Raw genomic sequence first — 19,305 nt, 5'->3', positions numbered from 1 at the left:
TATTTTTTAATTTAGAATTCATACAACTTCCGAATGCGGGATTTCGCTGTAACATTCTACTTTGCGCCTCGGTCTGGCGCTGTTTGAGCTGTAGAACATCTCAATGAAGCTTTCCGCTTTACCTTTTGTACGAAAAACTGCGATCTCCGTACGGATTTGCAACAAAATCTTCGTATCTCGCGAAAACGCACTGAGGACCTTCAGATCACTGTTTTTATCACCTTGACCATGCTAACCCCCGCTCCCTGGTTTTCTCGTAACTGCCAGGCCTTATTTGTACCGATTAAAACCCTGCAAACTGTCGAATAGGGCAATCTTAAGTTTTTAGCAATTTTACGTATACTTAAGGCCGAATCAATTATAAACTCGTGCAAAATGGTTTGTCTCATTTCTAACTCGGTTGCCATTTTTAGCTCAACTAGGAATCAAATTCAAATGAAATTTCTTCTACGTCCAACTAAGGTCATGGTGAACTTATGGTATTTGAATTTCAAAATATTGAAATCTTTTTGGGTAAGTTCTAAGCTTCCCAAAGTGTCGCAATTTTGGTGTGTTCACCCTTTATGAACGAAATCAGACCAAAAATACTAGTTTACCAAATATATCGACTCGTGAGCCAACTATCGGCTTGGCTCAGCATTTATGTTGAAAATAGAAATGGGTTCTTGACTTCATAATGAAAAATATATAAATTTTTAACTTCTAATTACTAATAAGATACTATTAAATTTGATTATAACAATTAACAAAAACTGAACTAGATTTTTAAGTAGAATCTGCTATAATCGAAATACGGAAATCCGGCTGGATTTTAGCCATTATTCGGCCGGATAGTTGGATACTAGAAAAAAGGCCGGATAAGCCGGATTCTGGATATATACCGGATACCCGGCACATCCCTATTAAAAATCAACGCGATTTTCTAGTCGCTTCAAACTTGTACTTGTTTTACTAGATTTAAAGATTACTCAAAATTTGTCTAAAAATTCAGATTAAAAAGTTCAAAATTTAGACGAAAATTTGAAAACTAATTTTTCTAAGGTCNAAAAAAACTGAACTAGATTTTTAAATAGAATCTGCTATAATCGAAATACGGAAATCCGGCTGGATTTTAGCCATTATTCGATTTTCTAGTCGCTTCAAACTTGTACTTGTTTTACTAGATTTAAAGATTACTCAAAATTTGTCTAAAAATTCAGATAAAAAAGTTCAAAATTTAGACGAAAATTTGAAAACTAATTTTTCTAAGGTCTGTTTAAAGTTTGAAAGTTTGGTTTTGATTACAGCATGAACCATGTTTTCATAAAAAAATAACAAAAAAATTTAACTTGAAAACCATTGCAAATATTAAACCAAAAACACCATGCACTCACTTTTGATTGCCAGTGTGTATGTATGTAATTACTTAATTTACAATTTAACAATTTCGAAGACAATAGATGTACATAGATGGGCGTGCGCAGAGCATAATTTAGGGGGACGAGCTGAGATTTTTTGTAATGTAAATTTTATTAGAAATGTTAAAATATAGCTATTAAAAAATTTTTAATAATTTTTCATTGATTTTTCCCTTTTTAACCGACTTCAAAAAAATGAGGAAGTTATCAATTCATCGGAATATATATTTTTTTTTTTGNTCTTTTTAACCGACTTCAAAAAAATGAGGAAGTTATCAATTCATCGGAATATATTTTTTTTTTTTTGTGTATGTTACCGCATAACTTTGGACCACATTAACGGATTTCGATCGATTTCGATTTTTCTATCGGAAAGGTGGTGCCTCAGCGGAGGTCCCATACCATTTTTTTTTTTAGATCCGATAACTGGACCATGAAGAAATTAAAGGTACTTCTAAATTTGTATATAAGAATTGAAGTCGGTTGTGTTTTTTGCATAAAAATTACTCGTTATTTTAACAATTGAGTTGTACCGAGCATACAGTTTGTTATGAACTTATTTAAGAGTTAAAATAAAAATTTGTTAGTTATCTTAATTGCATGCAAATTTTAAAATGCGACTTCGTCTTCATCTCAAAATCGTAATTTTTTAATTATTTTTAACCGACTTCAAAAAAAGGAGAAGGTTATCTATTTGTCGGAATATTTTTTTATGTATGTTGCCGCATAACCGATTTCGAAAATTTTTTTAAATGATAGGTTAGTTTTTTTCCTAATTTTTCACTCATTTCTTATCAACTAGGTACAATCCATCAGACGAATTGGATTTTCATTAATATCTGGTTTTTTCTTCGGAAAAACTACGTCCAAATTCAATTAAAAAAATTTTTTTGAAATTTGAAATTTTTTCTCAAAAACTAAACGTGCTAGACAAATTNCCTGGTTTTTTATTCGGAAAAACTACGTCCAAATTCAATTAAAAAAAAAATTTTTGAAATTTGAAATTTTTTCTCAAAAACTAAACGTGCTAGACAAATTTTGTCAATGCACTTCAAATTAGTATCAAAAAATCTATAAGATGAGGTCGACCCGTTTTTTGAGATAAATTACGAACAAATTTTGTTGAACTGTGTTATTTTACCTTTTTTTGACACTGACTGTATATACTTACAAAAAATAGCGAGCTAGTCGGTTATTAAAACACGAGTTGTAAATTTCAACAAAAACGTTTGATGGAAACTTGCGATGCATACGTACATGCATACGTAGGTACAATATGTATCTTATACATAAGCATAAAAAAGGAAAAAAGTGGACTACGACTGCAGCACATTCACTGGCTAAATTTAATAACTTCGGAAAAAACGAATTACTAGAATAAGTTAACTGTTTTATTTATGACTTGATTTCAGAGTTTGATTTACCGCTGCGACCTACATAGATTACTTCCTTAGCTCACTAAATTCTAATAACTCAAACTCTAACCCACTAAATACAACTTTACAGTCTACGAACTCAAATATTTTTGTAAGCGATGTTTTTTCCGTAGGAGCGTAATGTAAATTAATAAACATAAGGGCTACAGCGACCTGAAATTTCCATTTTTCCACATAATGATGTATTTAAAAATAAAAAAGATATTTTTTACTTTTCGAAAAGTTCACCGGTAAATTATTTACGCAAAAATTTGTTGCTGTATCAGATAAATCTATGTAATTTACATAATTCAAATAGTCAATCTAATCTTTTAGAATGAATTCATCTACATCAAAAGTGGTAACTGCACTCGATNTTAATTTACATAACTCAAATAGTCAATCTTTTAGAATGAATTCATCTACATCAAAAGTGGTAACTGCACTCGATGTGATAGTAGTGATACTTTCAAGTGCCGCTGGCTTGGGATGCGGTCTCTTCAGTGTGAAACCAACAAGAGAGGTCAATGAAAGCTTAAAAAAGGTAAGTCGATTGAATGATTAATTCATGGGATAAAAAACTTTAAAATATTAGAAAATTAGAAAGAGTGTGTATGAATCGGTAACAAAGTTCGCGGCGAGTAAATTTTTGACAAGTATGAGGTNTATGAATCGGTAACAAAGTTCGCGGCGAGTAAATTTTTGACAAGTATGGGGTGAAAAAAATGGCAGTAGCTCATGAGACTAGTGAAAGTTTTGACAAATGCATAGATTGTTGATGTGTGTAGTTTTTCGTTAAATAAAAGTTTAAATTTATGAATTGTAATCAATGATGGTAGATGTTTTCTTAAAATATTAATTTCACTTCAATTTGTAATAGTTTATTCCGAATAAATCTGCGGTTATCAAAAATTTACTGCTGTCAAAAAAGATTTCTTTTCACACAGCAGATTGGCAAAACTGTATCACCATAGTAAAAATATTATTCAACAGCTTTCCCCATAGAACTTTGTTACTGATTCACACACGCCCAAAATAATAAATAAATATTTGGCGCTTACACATTTGCTTCTCCTCGGATTTGTTGCGTGCGCCTTGATGCTGTCACACAAAGACGAGGGGCCTACAGTTTTACGCCACATCCGAACGACAATGGCAGAATTATACCCGATCACGGCGATCGCATTCAAATTCATTATAAATTTCCTAGTAGCACTCCAGTCTGACAGCGTTGAAGTGGAAATCTCTACATCGCTAGATGAGAAAGCATATCGCCATTTCATTTAGCGAATAACATATTTTACTGATCTAGTTCATTTAATTGCCTTCCAGCTCATAATGGTCGAATGAAAAATAACACTGGATCACAAATTTTAGTTTTGTTTTTGTTCTCCAGACGCCACTACCCAATTCTTATTTAGAATTACTCGGTGATTTCGAAAATCGAGTTAACTTTTTTTCCATGAATACATTTTTGCTGTATACCAGTGTAATTTATAAATTAAAAAGAATTGAATTATCTACATACATATGAAAAATGCTTGAATTGAATTCAACTAAATTGAATACTTATTTTATCACATGAATTGTTTTTGAGTATAAATTTTAAAAACTGTATCCCACATTTATCCGTTACTATTTTTACAACATAGTTTGATGCTGCATTACATTCATTTTCGAATTTCAAAAGTGATCGCCACATAACCAGAATATTGGCCGTAATTCCTTTGTTGATAAGCGGTGCCCTAATAGGTGATTATAATAATTTAAAAGCATTAATTATTAGCTATTTATTAAAAAATCTATCAAGGCTTCGATATTTACACATGGATACTTCAAGTCCAACTTACACCTGAAAATGGTTCAGGTAAGTAATAGAATTTTAATTTGCATACATTCATACAAAATGTATAATTCTTTCTTTCTCTCTTTGACTAGATTCCAATCTTGCATGGTATTTACCGTTTTATTTACTTTATTTTGTCTTGATTGGCTTTCACGTTTTATTTGCCAATACCGCTTTTGGATTTGGCAGACGTTTCGGTCGCTTGAATGAAATGTTAAGAAGCTGTTATCTAACAAGTAAGACGATGTGAAGTAAATTACGAATACAATCTTTTGTCCTTGAACTTAATTTGAAATCGTTCCCAAACACATTATTGTTAAAAACGTTTTAAATTATAAACAAGCCTTTTTTAAATTTTCAGATAAAAAATCGTTGACTGTAGTTCGAAATCACATGAATAGCCTTAAAATCACACCAGATCATGCAATATCAATACACGAGAGTATAGAACGCGTAAGCAGTGAATCGTTGTCTAAAGAATGTTTAGGTAAGTGAGAGTGGAACGAAGTTCATTGATTTTTGCTGCATAATACACAGCAATAAAAATAGTATGTACATAAGAATTTAAGCATCTTGGTTAAAAAAATAAAAAAAAAAATTAACATCCTTATTCTTGATTGTTTTATTGAATTTTCCTTCCAGGCAAGACGCGCGTCATTTTGCTGAGATCAATTGCCGAAAATTACGATTCATTAGGCAAGTGTGTGCAGATTTTTTCCAAGTAAGTAATATTCCAGAAATCCTGGTACTAAGCCTTTATTAACCGTATCCATATCTCTCTCCTGTTAGCGCTTACGGTGTGGCAGTGCTTTTCATTTTAGTATCCTGCCTGCTGCACTTGGTGGCCACTGCATATTTTCTATTTTTAGCGTTGTTGAACAGAAATGTAGCCGACTATGTATGGGGTCAGGTGTTGTGGATTGCTTTCCATATATTCAGATTGCTAATGGTAGTGGAACCATGTCACAGAGCAACGGAAGAGGTGTGTACAATTATGCTTTCAGATAATAAAATAATTAGTGTTGGACAGTATCAATACCAAAAGTACTCACAACTCGATTCTCAAAAAGATCGACAGCACCCGATGTTTAAAAGTATGGATATTGAGTACTTCAAAGAACTCAGTACTCACAAAAGAATTCGAAAGTACTCAGAACTTAAAAGAACTCGAAAGTACTCAGTACTTAAAAATACTGTTTCAATAATCGGTTTGATACATGTACCTACTCAGGATCGATTCAAAGTATTCAGTATTAAGTGTCGAATATACTTAAAAAATAATGAGTTTTATTAACTTTTAACGGTATTCCCAAATTATTGTACTCAATTTGCAGTTTCAATAACTTTCAAGTACACTTCTTGTACCCAGTATAGTTAGCCATTCATTTGACGTAATTTGGGATTCAAAAACAAAGTACTGCCAGCTTGTGAGATTTCTACACTAAGTATTGAAATGTTACTAAAATGTGTATATTTGAAGAAAGTACTCAGTACTCTGAAAAATACCCGATCCTTAAAAGTATCGATACCAAAGAACTCGATCCTCAAAAGTACTCGATACATTCAACACTAAAAATAATAGGAGTAAATATCGATTGAATATCTCGAAACTTTGAATGAACGATCAAGATGTGATGGAAAAATGCTTTGGAATTCTCGAGTTTCTATTTTTTTTTTTTGTAACCGACTTCAAAAAAAGAAAAAGGTTACCAATTCGTCGGAATATTTTTTTTTTATGTATGTATGTTAACCATGGCAACGGATTTCTATAATACTTCTTTTAAAGGAAACGTTGTACCTCATAAGTGGTCCCATTCTAATTTGGTTCAGACCCGATCATTGGATTATTAAGAAATTAACGGTACTCTTAAATTTTTATATCGGAATTGAAGTCGGTTTTGTTTTTTACTTAAAAATTGCTTGTTAATTTAAAGCAATCGCTTAATTATTTGTTCTAGATTTAAATAAAAACCTAATTTTTTTTTTGTTTATTTGCAGTCAAAGAAAACCATACAAATATTATCTGAAATCGAGCGAAAAACTCATGAGCCTATACTGGCTGAAGAGGTAAGTCTTGCTTATTTCCGTTTCTTTCTCCATGTGGGTACTTACAGAGTACGAGTATAAACTGTTACAATATTTTTTCCACAGATCAGGAGATTTTGGCAACAATTGCTGGTTAATGACATAGAATTCTCGGCGCTGGGGCTCTGTCGTATTAATAGAAAGATATTGACATCGGTGAGTGTATAGTTTAATAGATTATTTATATTAGGGACGGATGCTTTAGTATCGTCCGTAATTTGGTAATATGTAATCTGGTATTTTATAAGCCAATCTAAAAAGCTCAGTCGACTAAAGTTGTCGACTATGAAAGCTATAACAGGAAAGTCACCATTATTGGTCTATCAGCACATTTTTACATTTCGATAGGGAGAGAGAGTTGAAAGCTCTAGAACATTTATTAACACCATCCATTGTGACTCCATTATCGGGGGTACAGGTTTGTAAGAGCATGTGCGGCGTCAGAAGAAGCTGTATATGTTTTCTAACTACATCTAAGCTAAGTCAAGGAACATCTACATAATATCGCGTGGAATCAAAATTTCCACAAGCAGTAATGCACTCTCACAATGGCCGCACGCCTTTACGTCGAGTTAAAATTGGTACATAGGTCATGGAACTATTCCTGGGGGCTGGACAACAAGAGGAAAACTGAGCCCATAAAACGATCAAAGTCTGTACTACCTATTTTAATTGGTATCTCAGCAAATCACTCTCTATAGGAGTTCTTGGGCCTTATGAATAAAAAGTAAGCAATTGCTGGCAATTTTTCTTAAAACTTCAGACCTTTTACTTCAATTTATTGGAATAAATCTAGTAGAAGCTCTGAAATTTTAAGAGGAAGTAATTGCTTAAATTTATTGGAATAAATCTAGTAGAAAGGCTCTATCAATTTCAACATATGAGTACTGGTTCCGCCGTTTCAGAAGTGGTACTTTAGACCCAAACGAAAAGAAGCCCGAAGGAAGGCCGTTGAATTGGAGGCAGTTTTGTACGAAGACTCGTGACAAACCCAAGAAGAACCAGTCATTTCATTGCGATTTAAAAGCATGCTATGGTCCAGGAAGTCGGAAACTGGGTGCTTCAGGAAGTCAAAGCCCAAGATATCGAACGGCGTTTCACTGTTTCCCAAAAGCTCATTTATCATATGAGAATCCAAAGCGCCAGAAGCCGTATGCTAAGCACGTTGAATCCGGACTACCGACTCCAAATCTAAATATGAATGGCAGCAAAGTATTGCTCTGCCTTTGGTTTTACCACAATCCTATCCTATATCAGAGCTTCTGAAAAGTGGTCAGACGATCGATGGGGCTCTCCACAGACAATCACTGCTGAAATATGGCCAGAGTGGGCAACCAGACGTAAGTCATTGAACTTCCATCATGATGATGATGATGTCGCAAGTGGTCAAAATTTATCTCGATGGTACCGGATGGGAAATCCTAACCCACTCACCTTCTGGCTCACACCTTGCACTATCAGGGAGTATGCTTCTCTAAAGTTGAAGGTAGCCAAAATTTAAATTGAAAATAGAAAAAGTTTGTATGAGCCTTACTTTCGACTTTTCCACGTTTTCGCATTTAAAACATTTTCCTAAATACTTTTTCTGAGCATTAACTACAGTAAAATTTTATAGTGCCCTGTAATCACATATGTACTTATATCAAATTCTGAACTAAATATTTAAATTATTTTCTTTTATTTTTTTACAGTTTAGCTCAGCGATTGCTACGTATCTAGTTATTTTAATACAGTTCCAAAAGGCCAGCGGTTAATGGACAACATATTCTAGAAATATACCGAAACTTTAATAAACCACCAACACCAAGTACAAGATAAATAGTTCTGCAGAAAACGCCATCCATTAAATGCGTATGTAAGCGATGTAATAGCCCATTTCCACCGAGCCTTAATTGCAGTTTGTGCTTCTGGTCAGCAATGAATTGTGCAACAATGTGAAAATTTTCAAGTAATAGTTGTATGATGGTGTCTTATCTGCATATTTGAACAAGGTAAACTAAAGGGTAATAGGCTAGGACATATTATAATGTAAAAAGAATTTGATAAAATAGTTTTAGGCGCATAAAGAGCCGTAGCTAAACACAAATTTACTTTTACCAAATTTACTTTTACCAATAGGTACTTTTAGTATAAAGGAGAAGTTTCTACCTCGAACGAAGTAAATGCTCCCACCACTTGGGAATAAAAAAAGGCTGGAAACTACAGCAAAAATACTAAAACTTTAAGATCATCCTATATTAGAGTAACTCCAGACAATGGATTTAAAATGTTCAGAAGTTCTTTACTGCAGTTAGACTTTTGTCGCAAATGGGTCATATCGTCGGTGATACTGCAAAACGGTTTATGTCTATTAGTATCCTTGAGACTTAAATGGTCTCTTGCTTGCACCGGAATGCATCTGCAAATCGTTACACCCTAATAAACGAATGACAAAACTGTCTACCTTTGGCTGATGAAGATGAGCGACTGCCAGAAGCGATCAGATACAGACAACAGATCAATTAAGCACCAGAGGTAATAAGTGACATAGAACGTTTTGCAGTATCACCGACGATATGCCAATAACATCTAATAATAAAATTGTAGACCGAAAATAAACATACATACATGAAAATTCATTTGGATAAAACAGAACTGCAGTCTAAAAAATCTTTTTTATTTAGCAAAAGTAAAACTAATTCTGTGGTCATAAGCAATAACCGCCTAGGTCGACTTAAGAAAGAATTGAGTCATATGTATATGCTATTGTAGTCTACAACTACTATTTAAAAAGTTATAGACGAACATATTTTAGTTTCCCCATAAGGGGAAATGCTTAAAACGTTTTTTCTCGAATTCAGGTTTTTCGACTTAGGCGGTTATTGCATATGACCACAGAATTTAGGTTGGTAGAATGTGGAAAATATTCCTCAGGTAAGTACGTAACCTAATACCTAAATTTTATTTTCTTATGTGTTAATGTACTATAGTATTTTTTTTTTAATTTTAACTAAATTTCTTAATGACTTGAAACTTTCCATCATATATCATAGAAATTGTTAATTTATGTACATTAATACATAAATATCGCCATCTGAAATGCAAAAGCCTGTAATTCAAAATTTCCTTATTGATTGATGATGATGCATCACATCGAATTACAAGTTCTCACATCGATTTATACAAAAAAAAAAATAAATATGTTGATAGTTACGGCCTATTACATTTCAGGTAACGTCATGAACATACAAACACGTCTAGTTAAATACATGCTTAATAATTATCTAAACATAAATACCTGTAGACATCAATTTGTTAAACAACCGATCAACACGCCTACTACAAAAACAAAAACGCATGTGACGACACCTATCAACACTCCCGCAGCGTGATAATTTACGTGGTTAACACGCAGTCAACGCTCTTATTCGCCTAAATATATGCCACACTAGCTGCTGTGTTATGTGTTTATTTTCAATTACTCGCATACGCAGCAATACACACGCGTTGCCGTTGTAACACAAACGTATTAACTGATGGCTACCGCTTCAGTGGTTGAATCATTATTTCACGCAATATATCATTTAAAAGCCATGAAGTTTCAATTTTAAGGCTTGCCCATTTATGCTTTCTGGTAAAAAAAAACGACGCTCACACATGATTAAGTACATACAAGCCATAATTTGTTTACTTTTATATGTTCGTAAGGAAGTTTGTGGAGTTTCCATAGCTTGACTATTTAATGGCGTGCATGATTACTGTGTCATTGTCACGAACTTTAATGGTTATTTACACTTTAAACAGGACCATTGTAAACAGCGTTGTTATGAATTAACCCTAAACGAGGTATGCGGTGAACAATTATATGAAATGTCCGAATTTTGATAGATTCCATTGGGAAGTGGATCCTTTGAGAACATTTTTATTACTCACGAGTACATATCGAGTCCTAACCGCAAAAATAATGAAAGCGACATTTTTTCAAACAGTTTTTCTTGTATGTAGAAATGCTCCTAGACCCCAGGGACCCAGGACCTAGAGCATCTAGACGTATTTCTCCAGCAAAATGTCAAAAACTTTCACTTACGTCGAAGCGACTGTATTTTTATGATAAGCGATTTTTCAAAGCAGAAATACACTCGGATGTTTGCCATTGCCTGCCGAGGGACGACCCATATCAGAAAAACCTTTTGTTTTTGATGTTAGTCGGAAACTGGGCTCGATCCCAGAGTCTATGGAATGGTTATGCGCACTTCTAAACACTACGCCGTAATGGCACCACGAAAAAGTATGAAAAATTAAGTCAGCAATTTTTTAAGAAAAAAAAAACGACTTCAATGCTCATGAAAAAGAAAATAGGAATAACGCTTATTTTTCATGATCCCAAGATCGAAACTAAAGTTGTATGCGACCACGCTTGAATACATACAACCTTTTCGAGAAAAAAAGGTTCACGTGGCCCAAAGTTCTCAGTAACATATCGAGGGCTTTTATTCAATACTCTCTATCTGCAATTTTCAAACAAAAGTGCTTTGTAATGTTAGAACCCGTCTGGGACTTACCTGTCATCACTGATGTTGTAAATTCTTTTGTCAATGTTATACAAGGTCAGCAATAATAGCACCAATGACAGTTAAGCCTTAGGTGGATTTTTATATCAGAATCTCATTTTTGTCAGATAGAGGTTATTGAATATAATAAACCCAAGATATTTACAAAAAAAATATTCCGGCGAATTGATAGCGTCCGCTTTTTTTGAAGTCGATTAATAACTAAAAAACTTTTCACCAACACGACAAATTCCAATAAAAAGGTTGGCATGATTGTTGGCCCAGGCTAGCTCCTGATACACAAACTTTTGGATAGTTCCGCTGTTTGACCGGAAGGTTTTCATCTGTCACATCGTTGCCGGGCTCTTCTTGATCTGTCTTGCCAAGCCCTAGTACGACGAACGACGGGAACTGCGCTTTTACTTTTTCCAGAGCTACGCTTTATTCATGCGTTACATCATGCTGCACCGCGTTAAACGACAAGTCACCTTCGGCGGGAAGGAGCTCTGCAAAGACCGCGCTCTTCGTGTTCACGCCCCTACTGACAACATCCATATCGTAAGCTCTCCAAAAGTCGATTCCTAAGTAAACCTCCTGCTGCAACTAAGCCAAGATCAAAAACTAAAGATCTCTTGAGACCGCATGCCAAACAACGGCAAAACTATCACTGCTAATAGAAGCGTTTCGCCACCATTGACGGTTCGAATATTCTGTCCCTTAATTTTAAGGATTTTATGCTCTTTTCTTTTCGAAAATATTAGAGATTTTTTACCGGGACAGCTCGCGCCAGCACTGGAATCAAACAGAGCTAAAATCTCCTTGCCACCTACATATATACATATATTGGTTTGCGCAAAAAAACGATTGTCACCCTTCATGTGACTATCGTTGCAATCCTTCTCATTAAAGTGCAAAATAAAATCTATCAGATTAATAACGGCTACATGGCTTGAAGGTATGTAAACAGGAATTCAGTTTAGAATAAGCAAAACGCATCAAAATAAAAGAAAAATTCTTGTTTTCTACATCAGAGTATACTGATACACTGCCGGAAAAAAGTATTGGCACAGCGAATTTTTCACAATATATGCACCAATTTATATTCTAATATTTTTCCGCTAATTTTTTATAAAAACGTGAAAACATAAGTTCTAATCTTTGTGCAAAACACACAAAAATTCAATAAATTTTCATGCAAATTATCAACTTTTTAATCAGATTTGAGAAATTTTCTTTTACCAAAATTTTTTAAATCAGTATATAGTAGAGGGCTGCCTGAATTCATTCAAAACAGCTTATAAATTGTTCATATACAAAACGAATTAATGATTTTGTCTTCAAATTTTTTTGAATTTGAGTGAATACCGGTCTAATATATATATCGACATTACAATATTAAAACAAAGTGAAAATAAATTGGATTGAAATAAATGACATTTTTTTTTAAGAATATCCAAAAATATTGGGCGCATTCATAACACGTAGCTGTTTAACTCATCTGCTACGGAACTGCTGGAAACTGTTGAACCCAACAATTACGTCTTAGAAACGGCTTGATGAATATGCTGCCAAATGAACAGGCGATAAATGTAAACAAATGAAATTGCAACAAACAGAGATAGCTGCGCCGATAGTATTTAGAATTCAACGCTGAGCTGCCGCCGTGTTGAAAAAATCGTTCAATGTTATAATGAATTAAACAGTGTGTAATTTGATAGCAAACATCTTAAAAACATATACTTAGAAACGTAGTATTATTATGAAATATTTTAGTTACTTTATCACATCAGTAATATAAAATTGAATAAATTTGTTTGCAACTGCCACCTAACAAAGCGGCGTTAAATTTAATATATGCGGCGTAAGTCTTTTCATTCAGCTGCTTAGGCTAAGCCCAACACGTTGAGTTCAGGTAGCGTAAAAATTTTCCGCTGGAAAAAATGGCGAAGACTTGCCAACCGTTGAGCTGAGCGGAACTTCTCAACTGTGCGTTTCTAAGACAAATAGCCAACGGTTAGCCAACAGCTACGACTTATGAACGCGCCCATTGTTTCTATGCACATATGTATGAACAAACATACATATATATGCAAAAGCAAAGTACTTTTCAGGCAACAGAATTAATGAAAAATATTTCTTGTGATTTTTCATAACAAATAGCCCATTAAGGGTTAATCTATGCTGTCAATGAAAAATAGGAACTATTTGCCACCTAATGACAAACGATTTAACTATATCTGGTTATTATTGAAAAATACATATTCCAACTAGTGGTAGCTGGTGCAGCCAAATGTTTTTGTGCTTGGCATATCGACGAACAACGATATTGATGTTACGAGTTCAAATTTTTATGCAGTTGTCTCTGACCCAACGAATGCTATTTATTGCTCAGCAACTAAGAGGCCTAACACCGGATTTCCATTAGGCAATAAATAACAAAAATTTTTAGTTTGTTTCTACATTTATGATGGCGAGGTGTAAAGCAAATTCGGGCCTTAAAATACTATGTTTCAATAGGTTATAAAAGGGTTGTGTTATTACAACATAAAGGGTGTTCCACAAATACGTGTGTACTAAATCAGTCGGCATGAAAATCATTATTAATTGGGGGCTCAAATCCGGATTCAGAAGATTCAGATGAGGCTTTTATAGAAAGAAATTTTAGGAAGCATCCCTTAAAATTGCTTTGCATTGAGACAGAAAAATTAATGGACATTAGCACTTATACGGCGTTTACATAAGGCGATTTTGCAGGCAATTTTAGGGGCGCTTAGTTGAATCAAAAGTTGGCTCATGTAAAAGTCGTCTCATGTAAACACCGCATTACATATTCTTCAACATGCTCCGAACTTCAGCTCGTAGTTCTTGGTAGGTCTCCAAGTTGTGGCACAAGTGTTGGGACTTACAATTTTACGCCGTAACCGGACGGCAAATTGCTTCCGATGAGAAACTTTTTTAAAGCTAAAAAAACTTTTCTTTAATTAGTATTATATACACAAGGGCCAGGAATCGAACCTGGATTCTACGGAGCCGTAATAGGCAACTCTAAGGACCTGGACATGGCCTGGTTAAAAGAAAGAAAAAAATCGCATCGTGGTTGTAGAAAACCAACGTGTAATAGCAGCGAAGTCAATGCACGAAGTAAAAGTTGGCGGATATTCGAATATTCAAATGATTAAAAAATCCGAATATCCGGATATTCATATAAAAACCAGATATCCTGATAACAAAATAAATTTATATTAATTAGCCGGTTAGCAAAATTAATGGCTATTAACAGGATATCCGATTAAGAAAAAGAGAGCGGATATTAATCGGATATCCGGATTTAATCCGTATACACAAACATCCGGATATCCGAATATACTTCCCTTACTTCGAAGCGCTGCTAATTTTTTTGTCGGTTACACTTGGGGCACCCTTTATGGCATTTCTTCATTTGCGTTTACTTAATTTACCTATGTACATATGTAGATACTTACATTCATAGCTATGAGTAAACAAATTAGAAGCCAGATTTATAACTACATGACACTTGGTTAATTTTCTAATTTTCACATTCAATGCATATTTAGATATGAAACGGTGGTGACAGTTAAAGAAATTGTGTGGTCGCGGATAGAAGTGAGTTTGAGAATTCGTATAAAGAAAATTATTCCCTCAAGGACTACATACTTATATGGAATCATGGAGATCACGGAATCATCATTAAGCGTTTTTCATATGTGCAAGCTATTGGCATTAGCACCAATTTCCATTCAGCGGAATGAGAAAGGTGTTATAGAGATAAAACGCAGCAGGATATTCTCCATATACTCGATTGTTTTGAGCCTAACAATGGGTGTGTTTCAGTTAAATTAAAACTTTAGTTTATAATAAAAAATAAACTTGTGTATTTGTTTTTCACGCAGTCATATTAGCTTACGATAGCTCCGATGCGAATTGTAAATTTCCCTTGCGGTAAGCATGGATTTTAAATTGCCATCTCGATCTTAAAATAGAAAGTAAAAGAAAAAAAAACACCCCAAGTGAATTTATTTTTAAGTTCGTGTCTAAGCAATATCCTATACAAATTTACTTTATAAGTATTAGCGATATTTCAGAACGAAATCTTCAACACTAAAAGTGATCACTGCTTTGGATGTGACTGTGGTGGTACTTTCAAGTGGATCTGCTATTGCTTGCGGTCTCTTCAGCATAAAGCCAACACAAGAGCTGAATTCACGCTTAAACAAGGTTGATATTTTTTTTTACTATATTTGAAATAAATTATTGAAGTCATATGCACATATTGGCAAGAACTAAAATTAAGTTAGGATAAGTGAAGGAGCGTCCAAAGCCATTGGAATACAACTCAACGAACTTACGGACCTAATCCCACAACTGCAAGACCCGACAGTGTACTGACAATCTATTAACATATTTCACAGAGAGACGAGCGCCACCTTTACAAACCCTCATAACTTGAATGCCGCCATCGGAGTTCAACCTCGTGAGACCCGCGTGAGTACTGTAGTAGACCTAACTCCTACTTATCCAGACTCGACCAAGATATAGCGGGCTTTCAAGGCACTCCACATGTCAACAAATACCCGTTCATTTGCCGTATTAAGCCCAGTGAGCTAACACTGTTCTACCTTTAGTAAAACCCGCCGAAACAGCACATTTACTGAACCTACCGTTAACTCATCTTGACAACAACGATAGGTAGACTTGTCGATTTAGGCAGGCAGCAACAACAACTAGCAAATGCCTTCTGTAACACCACAAATCCTATGACGATTGCGAAAAGGAGATCTACCGAACCTTAGAAGAACGATTTTGATAGGCCGCCTCAAACTCTGGAAACTGTATAACAAAAATTTTATTTCTCATAAGACCAATGATTTGCACTTTTTTTCATATAAGTATGAATTTAACCAAAATTTCAAACTTTTTATTCAGGATCTTTAGAAAAAAATTTGGTATTCAGTTTGGAGCCCACTAAATTTTAGTATAATAAAGTGCAACTTTCAAGTTGCTAAAATTCTTTTTGGTTTAATGATTTTTTTTTGCACTATAAGCATGAATAATTAAATAAAATACGGGAAACCGTCAGCAACAAAATTTCAAAATATCAACACAAGTTTTTGTAAATTGCGCTTGTTATATTAAAAAACCCGAAAAAGTAGCCTCAAAAAAATTCTCAAAAATCAAAGCGATTTTTTAGCCGTTTGAAACTTACACAAATTGCATGGGCTATAAAACTGCAACCTAAAAAAATTCAAAATAAAAAGTTGAAATTTTTATGAAAATTTGTTGNTTCTCAAAAATCAAAGCGATTTTTTAGCCGTTTGAAACTTACACAAATTGCATGGGCTATAAAACTGCATACCTAAAAAAATTCAAAATAAAAAGTTGAAATTTTTATGAAAATTTGTTGAATTGTCCTAAATTTTGTATAAAGCTTGAAACTGTGACGATATTTTTATATAAAAATAACAAAAAATTTAGCTGGAAAAATATTACGAATATTTAAAAAAGAACAACACGTGGTCACTTGTTTGAGTCACTGTACATAACGCACACCTAGATCTAAAGTGAGCTAACTCAAAATTCAGAGAGGGGAATTTAACTGCTTGTGGATTGTACAGATTCAAGGCAATTCATACAAAGACAAGTATAACAGTAGTTTTTTAGTTAATGTATATAATCATGAAGATTAATTGGACGTAAATTCTATGAATTGATTTATGCAGAAAAATCGCCCAAAATTTGTATTGAGTTGCTCACACTTTAGATCCAGGTGTGCGAACATATAAAAAATTTTCTCTTCCAGATCGACTTGGCCTTGCATTCATTTTCGAATTTTAAAAACGACCGCATCAAATCCATCATAATAGCCATGGTTCCGTTAATGTTTAGCGCAACGATAATGGGTGATAACAATTTTTAAAACTAAAAGTAATTGATTTGTAATTAAACTGCATATATTTTTAAAGGATATGATTTCTATGTATGGATAACACTTGAATCGAAGAGTGGCATAAGTAAGAAATTGTTTTACATACAAACATATGTACAATCAAAATAACAATGGTTTTTCATAAATTTTGGTTTTTAGAAACCTGTATAAGCTGGTATCTAACATTTTATGGGCATTATCTTATCAAAATTGGATTCCATGTTTTATATGCAAACACTGCGTTGGGGCTTGGTCGACGTTTTCGCCGTTTAAATAAAATGCTGGAATGCAACTATTTTTCAGGTGCGAACAATGGTTTTTTTCTTTCTTAAATATGTTTTCGACTTAAATTTTTATATTTGCAGATAACTCAATTAAGGATGAAAGAGAGATACCAAAAAATATTATGAAAATCACTGCAGAAAATATTTCAACACTTCACGACAGTTGGAATACTAAGTCGTTGCATAAAGAAAGCTGCGGTAAGTGCAAAAAAAAACTAAGAATATATTAGAATGCGTAGTGCTCGGAAAATTTTCGGGAGTATAAATAAAGCTTTAATAGCGATAAAAGGATTGCCACTTTAAAATTTTTCACCTGAACACAATCTTTCCACCACAGTCGATTTTAGATGTAAATATCACTTATTTAATTTCAGTCAAAACACGAGTTGCCCTCTTGAAGTCACTTGCCGATAACCAAGAATCATTGGGCAAATGTGTGCAGATTTTTTCCCGGTAAGTATGATAGTAAAAAAAAATCAAAGAAAAAACTTTGTTTAGCATAAATTGACATAATAAAATATATCTCACACTTAACAGCACTTTTGGGCTTGCTATACTTTTCATTCTGGCTTCCTGCATGATGCACTTGGTGCTCGCGGCATATTTTCTACTTTTAGCTTTGTTGAGTCGGAATGTAACCGATTATGTGTGGGATCAAGTGATTTGGATCGTTTTGCATATACTCAGGTTGATATTGGTGGTGGAACCATGCCATATCGCAACGACGGAGGTGGGTAAGAAGCGGGCGCGAAATTTTTAAGACTTTGTGAATTTTCAATTGGACATTCATTTAATATATGTATACATTTTTTTATAGTCTAAGAAAACCATAGAAATTATGTCCGAACTCAAGCGCGAAGTGAGTGAACCGCTGCTGATAGAGGAGGTAAACACTATTATTTCTAATACTTTTTTAGGGATTTAAAAATTAAAGGAATTTCTTTAATTAATGTTACAAACAAAAATGGTTGGTCTTTTTTCAATTGTAGATTAAAAAGTTATGGCAGCAGTCTGTTGTTCTTGATGTCAATTTCTCGGCGCTAGGACTTTGTCGTATCAGTAGAAATATATTGACGTCGGTAAGTATTTAGACATATATGCACGTAATACAATTTATTATCCCTCAATTGGAAAGCCGCTCTGGTGTAGTGGTTAGCAGTGCGCGCTACCACTCCGCAGGGTTCTAGCCATGGTCAAAGCAACATCGCAGTAAAAATATAGAAAAAGTGTTTTTTTCTTAACAGCGGTGGGCCTTCGGCTGGCAAGGACAAACCTCCGAGTGTATTTCTGCCATGAAAATCAGCTTCTCATAAAATTGCAATCGCCGTTCGGAGTCGGCGTAAAACTGTAGGTCCCTCCCCTTTGTGCGATAACATCAAGGCGCAGGCCACAAATCGGAGGAGAAGCTCGGCCAAACACTAGCATAGTATATGTAAGCGCCAATCTATTACTATTACCCCGCTAGGTTAGGACGTTTAACGCCAAAAAGACTGTTGACAGTGACGGTTTTTGACGCATAAGCATTAAGCTTGCACTCAATACAGTCTGGTGGCCGTTCCTTGATAAGTCTACAATAAAGCATAAGCTACAAGTAACTTAGAGACCCATAATTTTTGAAGCTCTTCCTACAAAATTCAGACGCTCAGACTATAAAGTATCGCCCTTTGGTCTAAGGTATTATATCCCTGAAAGGATACCCTCTATCAATGATAGGTTTCCTTATTCTGCGGGCATTTACACCGATAGCTCTAAATTTGCTTTGAAGGTGGAAAGAGGGATGTACTCACACGAGCGGATTCCTGCCG

General features: G+C 34.3%; 2 protein-coding genes across 2 annotated transcripts in view; both read left to right on the top strand.

Moving 5' to 3' along the window:
• The window catches only part of Gr43a (Gustatory receptor 43a), a 13,090-nt gene extending 3,908 nt beyond the window's left edge, over positions 1 to 9,182 (top strand). The window contains exons 3-12 of the mRNA XM_017619856.1: positions 3,224 to 3,356; positions 4,465 to 4,564; positions 4,623 to 4,679; positions 4,751 to 4,894; positions 5,020 to 5,145; positions 5,301 to 5,379; positions 5,448 to 5,640; positions 6,657 to 6,725; positions 6,810 to 6,899; positions 8,435 to 9,182. Coding sequence (XP_017475345.1) covers positions 3,224 to 3,356; positions 4,465 to 4,564; positions 4,623 to 4,679; positions 4,751 to 4,894; positions 5,020 to 5,145; positions 5,301 to 5,379; positions 5,448 to 5,640; positions 6,657 to 6,725; positions 6,810 to 6,899; positions 8,435 to 8,497 — 1,054 coding nt within the window. The 3' untranslated portion in view covers positions 8,498 to 9,182. The remainder of the gene's footprint in view (positions 1 to 3,223; positions 3,357 to 4,464; positions 4,565 to 4,622; positions 4,680 to 4,750; positions 4,895 to 5,019; positions 5,146 to 5,300; positions 5,380 to 5,447; positions 5,641 to 6,656; positions 6,726 to 6,809; positions 6,900 to 8,434) is intronic.
• Positions 9,183 to 17,494: 8,312 nt separating this feature from the next.
• Positions 17,495 to 18,386, top strand: LOC108365727 (gustatory receptor for sugar taste 43a-like; the record flags this gene model as incomplete). The annotated part of the gene is made up of 5 exons (XM_017619864.1): positions 17,495 to 17,519; positions 17,582 to 17,698; positions 17,875 to 17,953; positions 18,038 to 18,230; positions 18,318 to 18,386. Coding segments are annotated over exons 1-5 (483 nt in total), but the record flags the coding sequence as incomplete, so codon positions are not given.
• Between the last annotated feature and the right edge of the window lie 919 nt (positions 18,387 to 19,305).

Source organism: Rhagoletis zephyria, unplaced genomic scaffold, assembly GCF_001687245.7.
Source record: "Rhagoletis zephyria isolate East Lansing unplaced genomic scaffold, Rhagoletis_zephyria_1.1 Rzeph_scaffold_01978, whole genome shotgun sequence".
NCBI classification, from domain to species: domain Eukaryota; kingdom Metazoa; phylum Arthropoda; class Insecta; order Diptera; family Tephritidae; genus Rhagoletis; species Rhagoletis zephyria.
This window is presented reverse-complemented; position numbering and strand designations above follow the sequence as displayed.